General features: G+C 47.3%; 1 protein-coding gene and 1 non-coding gene across 2 annotated transcripts; both read right to left on the reverse strand.

Annotated features, from left to right (window-relative positions):
- Positions 1 to 1,441: 1,441 nt before the first annotated feature.
- Positions 1,442 to 9,026, reverse strand: RPS20 (ribosomal protein S20). Its single transcript, XM_038766578.1, has 4 exons — positions 8,849 to 9,026; positions 3,345 to 3,444; positions 1,925 to 1,998; positions 1,442 to 1,669 (listed from the first exon to the last, which is right to left on the reverse strand). The coding sequence occupies exons 1-4, from the start codon at positions 8,849 to 8,851 to the stop codon at positions 1,487 to 1,489; spliced, it is 360 nt and encodes a 119-aa protein (XP_038622506.1). The 5' UTR covers positions 8,852 to 9,026; the 3' UTR covers positions 1,442 to 1,486.
- On the reverse strand, positions 2,068 to 2,135 carry LOC119945617. Its single transcript, XR_005456277.1, has one exon. It is a non-coding gene; the product is annotated as a small nucleolar RNA U54 (small nucleolar RNA).
- Positions 9,027 to 9,756: the final 730 nt, after the last annotated feature.

Here is a 9,756-nt window from a genome sequence, read left to right on the forward strand (position 1 = left end):
TATCCAGCAAAACTGAATCACAGCTTCAGGGCCAAATATTCTTATTTACATCAGGCTTCTTGACCCTCACTTTCCCCACCTTCAAAGCCTTTAGGCTGCATCCCCCCAGTTTGAGCCCTCTTTCCCTTGGAACCCTCTCCTTCAGCATCCTAACACTTGGACTGTGATCTTTGGTCATTTGGTATTCACTGTACTTAAGTACACATTTTTAAGCTATGAAACAAATTGTTTATATTAATGCACCTCCCCCATGTCGATTGTAAGCTCCTTATGGGTGGGCAACAGGCCTAAATACCATCATCGTCACTTAGTGCAGTGCTCTGCATACAGTAAGCAAGTATTAACAATGGTACTTCTGTAAGGCATTCAAAACTAACATTTCAGAGCTTCTGATCTTATCAGAACAATGGTCACTCACCTGTTCTCACCATCCAGGCTAGAAACCATAAGCCTCCCCCAAATTGGGAGGGTCCCAGGAACCAATCCAAGAACACTAGGAAAATATTGAGTCTAGATAATAATAATGATGGCATTTATTAAGCACTTACTATGTGCAAAGCACTGGGGAAGTTACAAGGTGATCAGGCTGTCCCACGGGGGGCTGTCTTAATCCCTATTTTACAGATAAGGTAACTGAGGCTCGGAGAAGTTAAGCAACTTGCCCAAAGTCACACAGCTGACTGGCAGAGCCAGGATTTGAACCCATGACCTCTGACTCCAAAGCCAGAGCCATGCTGCTTCTCACATTGCATTTTAATGCACCTCTAAGATCCACCAACATTTTCAGCCATCTATTAGCCCTGTTGTATTCACTAAAGATAACTTCCACTGCCCGATTTCCCCAAAAGGTATTTGCTATATCTAGACAAGTTACGTAACAGTCACCGATTCACATTAAAATTGGGATACTGCTCTGTGATGTGCAGAAAATCGTTTCAAAGCAATGACACCTCATCAGATCAGTGATGTAAATTACAATTGCACCACTGAATTTCAAGAATTGTGGAACTGGGAAGCCATCCAGCCAAATTAAACTTTAGAAGCAGAGTCACGCTGGAGAGGAAGCTTTTATATACTGTGATTCAGTGAACGTTTTTGATAAAAAACCCCAGAAATCCCAAATCTTTCCTTTTCGATGGAGCAACCTGTCATGCCCAGCAACACTTCTGGTAAATTCCGCTAAACTTTGTATCTCCCCCAGCGCTTGGCACATAGTAAGCACTTAACAAATACCAACATTATTATTATTATTCTCCCATTTCCCAACCTCGTGCGGGTGGCCAGTTTCTCATCCCCTACACTTGGCCAAAAGAGAAATGGATCGAATCTGAAGTTTCTACCCACCTCAATTTTTCCTATTCTATACTTCTGAAGCTTTCACCCACAGGGTAGACATCTACCTATCCCTGATGGTGAAATTCCAAGTAAGAGCCATCAAAAATTCACCACTGAGAATCACTTTTTATTCAGACAAGACAGCATCCGTTTAGGCATCTGCAATTGTGACTTCAACTTCCACGCCAGGTTCAATACTGATAGACGTGATCTGCTTTACGATCTCGGAAGGGCTGTGTAAGTCAATGAGGCGCTTGTGAATCCGCATCTGGAAACGATCCCAGGTTTTAGAACCTTCACCACAAGGAGTTTTCCTAGTAGTGATCCGCAAGGTCTGTAAAGGGAAATTTGGAGAGTCAATCACATACCTGCCTTTTTTCATGTCAAAGCTAACTTCAATGACCACGTGCTCGTGTTTAGCAGAGACCCGTTAGTGCTGGCAAAGGGGCGCCGTGACTTGGAAACACAAGCCTCCACGTCTGGGTACCGAAGCCCACAGCAGAGGAGAAATATACAAACAAAATGAAAACCACTCAATGTAGCCCCACCCGCCTGTGCACACATTTATAAGCGTTCCCCACTTAGGTACCTTGGTTGGCATGCGAACTGGTCCCTTCACTTTTAGGTTCTTTTCCTTGGCTCCTCTGATCAAGTCAGCACAAACTGAAAAGCAAGAACGACCTGGGATTGTTACATCCATTACCACGGGCAAACAAAAAGAAAACCGTTAAGCGTTGGCTCAGAATAGCGTATAAAACCATCACGGGGCTTCAATCTGCATAGTTTTCTCTTCATAGCCAACTGCCGGATCGATTCTGCTAGTGGTGCTTTTCAGGACACCTTTTTTGGGGGGAGAAGTGGAAGAGTTCCATGGTGGACTCGTGATCAAACCTTGAGTTATCCAACACGCAAAGAGAGATTATGCACCCCGCAACTTCCAGGGCGGATAAAATTAGAAGTATTGTCTTACGGGGCCGAGCTTTTCAATGAATCACTCTACATTTGACAGCTGAGAAGCTGAGAAGTGGAAAGCCTCTGTGACAAGCCCTGGATTCTAATGCCCACAGTCAGCTGTCTTCTCTACGACAACTTCTCTGGGCCTCAGTTTTCTCAACTGTAAAATAGGGGTTCAACACCTATTCTCCCTCCTGTTTTTAAACCGGAAGATCCCACGTGGGACAGTTACTGTGTCCACGCTGCCTCATCTACCTCAGTAATTGCCGCACACAAAATACCATGACGTTTGGCATCACAAACCTACGGGTACCAAATGAGTACTCGATACAAGTCCATTAATGACGTCCTCCCTCGCCAACCGAACGGACCGCAACTTACCGGGCTCAAATCCTACATTGGGAGAAGTGTAGAAACCCGGTGAAGCAGCGTGGCTTAGTAGGAAGAGCCTGAGCTTGGGAGTAAGAGGACGTGGGTTCTAATCCCGGCTCTGCCACTTGGTCTGCTGTGCTAAACCACTTCGATCAATCAATCGTATTTACTGAGCGCTTACTGTGTGCAGAGCACTGTACTAAGCGCTTGGGAAGTACAAGTTGGCAACACACAGACAGTCCCTACCCAACAGTGGGCTCACAGTCTCACACTCCTGTGCCTCAGTTATCTCATCCAGAAAATGGGGATTGAGGCTATGAGCCCCGCGTGGGACAACCCAATTGCCTTTTACGATATTAATTAGTGGTTAAGCGATTACTATGTGCCAAGCACTGTTCTATGCACTGGGGGAGATAGAAGATAATCAGGTTGTCCATGTGGGGCTCAGTCTCAATCCCCATTTTACAGATGGGGTCACTGAGGCACAGAGCAGTTAGCAGACAGGTGGAGGAGCCGGGATTAGAACCCACGTCCTCCGACTCCCAAGCTCGGGCTCTTTCCACTAAGCCACGCTGCTTTCACCCGCCCCGGCATTTATAACGGCGCGTGGTATGTAGTAAGCGCTATACCACGACAGTTATTTTCCTTATTAGACTCGTAGCGACCGAACCGGCTCCACAAACCTTTCTCGAGAGACTTTACGTTGCGACTGGTCAGAGTGATTCGAATGCGGTGAATGGCCACCTCGGGCTCCACGGGAGTCTTGCCGGTATCTTTAAAGGCCTGCAAGCGGGAAGAGCGCGGCGTTAAAGACTGTCCCAACCAAGGGCCCGGCAAACTTCACTCCATCATATTTATTGAGCGCCTACGGTGTGCACGGCACTGTACTTAGCGCTTGGGAAAGTACAAGTCCGCAATTGATACACGGCCCCTCCCCAACAACAGGCTCACAGTCTAGAAGGGGGAGACGGGCAGCAAGACAAGTCGACAGGTTTCAATACCATCAAAATAAATAGTTAAAGCTATATACATCATTAATAAAATGGAATAAATACGTACAAGGGCTGTGGGGAGGAGGAGAGGAGCCCTCAGTAGGGCTTTGAAGGAAGGAGACCTAGTTTGGCGGATGAGTGAAGGGAGGGGATTTATTTATCATCAATAAATACGATTGATGATGATGATGAGGGCATTCCACGCCAGAGGTTGACGGCGGGACAGTACAGTGCTCTGCATAAATAATAACAAATAAAATAAACAATGATGGCACTTATAAAGTGCTTTATTATGTGAGAAGCGCTGATCTAAGGGCTAGGGGAGTAGACACAAGGGGGTCAGGGTTGTCCCACGTGAGGCTCACAAGTCTTCACCCCCCTTTTACAGGTGAGGGAACTGAAGCCCAGAGAAGTGGCTTTCATTCATTCATTCAATCGTATTTATCGAGCGCTTACTGTGTGCGGAGCACCGTACTAAGCGCTTGGGAAGTCCAAGTTGGCAACATAGAGAGACGGCCCCTACCCAACAGCGGGCTTACATTCATTCATTCAGTCATATTCATTGAGTGCTTACTGGGTGCAGGGCACTGTACTAAGCGCTTGGGAAGCCCAAGTTGGCAACATAGAGAGACGGTCCCTACCCAACAGCGGGCTCACAGTCTAGAAGTGGGAGACAGACAACAAAGCAAAACATATTAATAAAATAAATAGAATAGTAAATATGTACAAGTACTCATCCAGTCCTATCTACTGAGCACTCACTAAGTGTGGACCACTGGACTGAGCGCTTAGCAGCGTGGCTCAGTGGCAAGAGCCCGGGCTTGGGAGTCAGAGGTCATGGGTTCGAATCCCGGCTCCGCCACGCGTCTGTTGAGTGACCTTGGACAAGTCACTTCACTTTCATCATTCATTCGATCGTATTTATTGGGCGCTTACTGTGTGCAGAGCACTGTACTAAGCGCTTGGGAAGTCCAAGTTGGCAACATAGAGAGACGGTCCCTACCCAACAGCGGGCTCACAGTCTAGAAGGGGGAGACGGACAACAAAACAAAACACATTAACAAAAGTTCAACATATTGCCCAGTCACACAGTGGACAAGTGGCGGAGGCGGAATTAGAACCCACGACCTGACTCCGAAGCCTGGGCTCTTTCCACTGAGCCACACTGCTTCTCAGTTATAGCCACATACACAGCCTTAATAGAGTAGTAATCTACACAACATCATTCATAAAAGAGTGGTAAATTTGCACATATATACACAGAAGTGCTGCGGGGAGGGGAAGAGCAGAAGGAGGGAATCAGGGAGATGGGGAGGGGATAAGGAGGAGGGAAAAGGGGAAGGCCTCCTGGAGGAGGTGAGCTCTCAGTAGGGATTTGAAGGGAGGAAGAGGGATTGTTTGGCGGGAGGGCATTCCAGGCCTCTCTACGCTGCCAACTGGTACTTCCCAAGCGCTTAGTACAGTACTCGGCACCCAGTAAGCGCTCAATAAATACGATTGAAGGAATATGTTGCCGACTTGTACTTTCCAAGCGCTCAGCCCAGTGCTCTGCACCCAGTACGTGCTCAATAAATACGATTGAAGGAATGAGTTGCTGACTTGTAATTCCCAAATGCGTAGTCCCGTGCTCTGCGCCCAATAAATATGATTGAACGAATAGGTTGCCAAATTGTACTTTCCAAGCGCTTAGGGCAGTGCTCTGCACACAGTAAGTGCTCAACAAATACAACTGAATGAATGAATAGGTTGCCAAATTACTTTCCAAGTGCTTAGGACAGTGCTCTGAGCACTCAATACGATTGAATAAATGAATAGGTTGCCGAAGTGTACTTTCCAAGCGCTTAAGACAGCGCTCCGCACACAGTGAGCACTCAATAAACACGACTGAATGAATAGGTTGCCGAATCGTACTTTCCAAGCGCTTAGGACAGTGCCCTGCCCACAGTAAGCGCTCAATAGATACGACTGAATGAATAGGTTGCCGAATTTTACTTTCCAAGCGCTTAGGACAGTGCTCTGCACACAGTGAGCGCTCAGTAAATACGATGGGAGGAATCTTCTTGCCAACTTGCAATAATAACGATGGCGTTTGTTAAGCGCTTACTATGAGCAAAGCACTGTTCTAAGTGCAGGGGAGGTTACAAGGTGATCAGGTTGTCCCACGTGGGGCCTCAGTCTTCATCCCCCTTTTACAGATGAGGTCACTGAGGCTCAGAGAAGTGCCTAGACTGTGAGCCCGCTGCTGGGTAGGGACCGTCTCTATATGCTGCCAACTTGGACTTCCCAAGCGCTTAGTACAGTGCTCTGCACACAGTAAGCGCTCAATAAATACGACTGAATGAAGTGCCTCTCCCTCTCCCCCAGCCTTACCTCCTTCCCCTCCCCACAGCACCTGTATATGTTTGTGCATATTTATTACTCTATTTGTTTCACTTGTACATATTTATTCTTATTTTATTTTGTTAATGTTTTGTTTTGTTGTCTCCCCCTTCTAAACTGTGAACCCGCCGTTGGGTAGGGACCGTCTCTATATGTGTCCGACTTGCACTTCCCAAACGCTCCGTACAGTGCTCTGCACCCAGTAAGCGCTCAATAAATGCGACTGAATGAATGAATGATGGAAGTGACTTGTCCAAGGTCACACGGCAGACGCGTGGTGGAGCCGGGGTTCGAACCCATGACCTCTGACCCCCAAGCCCGGGCTGTTGCCGCTGAGCCACGCTGCTCCCTAAGCGCTCAGTAGATAGGACTGGATGAGTACTTGTACATACTCATAGTATAAATGTATTCTATATGTATACAGCACCTGTATATATGTACGTACAGATTTATTACTCTATGTATTTTACTTGTACATATTTATTCTATTTTATTGATATGTTTTGCTTTGTTGTGTGTCTCCCCCTTCTAGCCTGTGAGCCCGCTGTCGGGTAGGGACCGTCTCTCTATGTTGCCAACTTGGACTTCCCAAGCGCTTAGTACAGTGCTCTGCACCCAGTAAGCGCTCAATAAACACGGTTGAATGAATGAATTTATTTTACTTGGACATATTTACTATTATATTTATTTTGTTAACGTGTTTTGTTTTGTTGCCCGTCTCCCCCTTCAAGACTGTGAGCCCGCTGTCGGGTAGGGCTCAATAAATACGATTGAATGAATGACTTTATTTTACTTGTACATATTTACCATTCTATTTTATTGTTATTATGTTTTGTTGTCCGTCTCCCCCTTCTAGCCTGTGAGCCCGCTGTTGGGTAGGGACCGTCTATGTTGCCGACTTGGGCTTCCCAAGCGCTTAGCCCAGTGCTCTGCACGCAGTAAGTGCTCAATAAATACGATTGAATGAATGAATGAATTTATTTTACTTGTACATATTTACTATTCTATTGTATTGCGTTAATGTGTTTTGTTTTGTTGTCCGTCTCCCCCTTCTAGCCTGTGAGCCCGCTGTTGGGTAGGGACCGGCTCTCTGTGTTGCCAACTTGGACTTCCCAAGCGCTTAGTCCAGTGCTCTGTACACAGTAAGCGCTCAATAAATACGATCGAATGAATGAATTTATTTTACTTCTACATATTTACTATTCTATTTATTTTATTGTGTTAATGTGTTTTGTTTTGTTGTCCGTCTCCCCCTTCTAGACTGTGAGCCCGCTGTTGGGGAGGGACCGTCTCTAGGTGCTGCCAACTTGGACTTCCCAAGCGCTTAGTACAGTGCTCAGCACACAGTAAGCGTTCTATAAGTACGATTGAATGAATGAATTTATTTTACTTGTACATATTTACTATTCTATTTTATTGTGTTAATGTGTTGTGTTTTGTCGTCCGCCTCCCCCTTCTAGACTGTGAGCCCGCTGTTGGGTAGGGACCGGCTCTACATGTTGTCAACTTGGGACTTCCCAAGCGCTTAGTACAGTGCTCTGCACGCAGTAGGCGCTCAATAAATACGATTGAATGAATGAATTTATTTTACTTGTACATATTTACTATTCTATTTATTTTATTAATGCTGTTTTGTTGTCTGTCTTCCCCTTCTAGCCTGTGAGCCCGCTGTTGGGTAGGGACCGGCTCTCTATGTTGCCAACTTGTACTTCCCAAGCACTTAGTACAGTGCTCTGCACACAGTAAGCGCTCAATAAATACGATCGAACTAATGAATTTATTTTACTTCTACATATTTACTATTCTATTTATTTTATTTTGTTAATGTGTTTTGTTTCGTTCTCTGTCTCCCCCTTCTAGACTGTGAGCCCGCTGCTGGGTAGGGACCGTCTCTAGGTGCTGCCAACTTGGACTTCGCAAGCGCCTAGTACAGTGCTTAGAGAAGCAGCGTGGCTCAGTGGAAAGAGCCCGGGCTTTGGAGTCAGAGGTCATGGGTTCGAATCCCGGCTCCACCAATTGTCAGCTGTGTGACTTTGGGCAAGTCACTTCACTTCTCTGGGCCTCAGTTCCCTCATCTGGAAAATGGGGATTATGACTGTGAGCCCCCCGTGGGACAACCTGATCACCTTGTAACCTCCCCACCGCTTAATAAATGCCATTATTACTACAGGGACCGGCTCTACATGTTGCCAACTTGGGACTTCCCAAGCGCTTAGCCCAGTACTCTGCACGCAGTAAGCGCTCAATAAATACGACTGAATGAACGAATTTTACGTGTACATATTTACTATTCTATTGATTTTATTTTGTTCATGTGTTTTGTTTTATTGTCTGTCTCCCCCTCCTAGCCTGTGAGCCCGCTGTTGGGTAGGGACCGGCCCTCTATGTTGCCAACTTGGACTTCCCAAGCGCTTAGTACAGTGCTCTGCACATAGTAAGCGCTCAATAAATACGATTGAATGAACTTATTTTACTTGTACGAATTTACTATTCTATTTTGTTAATGTTTTGTTGTCTGCCTCCCCCTTCTAGGCTGTGAGCCCGCTGTTGGGGAGGGACCGGCTCTAGATGTTGCCAACTTGCACTTCCCAGGCGCTTAGTACAGTGCTCTGCACGCAGTAAGCGCTCAATAAATACGATTGAATGAATGAATGAATGAATGACTGAGGGGAGGGCGCGCATGCGCAGCCTGGGCGGGCCAGGCGGTCACGCATGCGCAGCCTTTGGCGGGCCGGGCGGTGGCGCATGCGCACGCCCCCCCCCCGCGGGGTCCTCAGGGGTCCCCCGCCCGCCCGCCCCCTCCCCGCGGCCCTCACCATGGTTACGCAGAGGCTTCCTGGCCGACTTGTCCCTCGGCGAGAGCGAACAGCGGTGAGCCAGGAGAAGGCGGAGGAGGAGCAGCGCGGCCCACGGCCCTCGCACCACGCGCCCGCCGAGCCTCGCCCCAAAGAGGCGGGAGCCCCGCCGCAGCCGCCTTTTATACGGGGCGGGCGGGAGACTCCTTCCGGGTCGCGACGGCCGCCTCCCTGGGTGACCCGGAAGTGGAACCACGAGCGGAGGCCGGGGGGGTGGGCGGAGATCGCCCCCTGGCGGCCCGGAAGAATCAGCGCCGCGCGCCCACCGGAAGGCCCCCCCGCACTTCATTCACTCCTTCATTCACTCATTCACTCATTCATTCATTCATCACTCATTCATTCACTCCTTCATTCACTCATTCATTCATTCACTCCTTCATTCACTCATTCACTCATTCACTCATTCATCACTCATTCATTCACTCCTTCATTCACTCTCACTCATTCATTCATTCATCACTCATTCATTCACTCCTTCATTCACTCATTCACTCATTCACTCATTCATCACTCATTCATTCACTCATTCACTCATTCATTCATCACTCATTCATTCACTCATTCATTCATCACTCATTCATCACTCATTCATTCACTCATTCAATCGTATTTATTGAGCGTTTACTGGGTGCAGAGCACCGTACTGAGCGCTTGGGAAGTCCAGGTTGGTCCCTACCCAAGGGCGGGCTCGCAGTCTAGAAGGGGGAGACAGACAACAAAACAGATTAACAAAGTAAAATAAATAAAATAGTAAATATGTCCAAGGAAAATAGAGTAATAAATCTGTACAAACGTATTCATCCATTCATTCAATCGAATTTATTGAGCGCCTACTGGGTGCAGAGCACTGTACTGAGTGCTTGCGAAGT

This window comes from Tachyglossus aculeatus, chromosome 25 (assembly GCF_015852505.1).
Source record: "Tachyglossus aculeatus isolate mTacAcu1 chromosome 25, mTacAcu1.pri, whole genome shotgun sequence".
Taxonomy (NCBI): domain Eukaryota; kingdom Metazoa; phylum Chordata; class Mammalia; order Monotremata; family Tachyglossidae; genus Tachyglossus; species Tachyglossus aculeatus.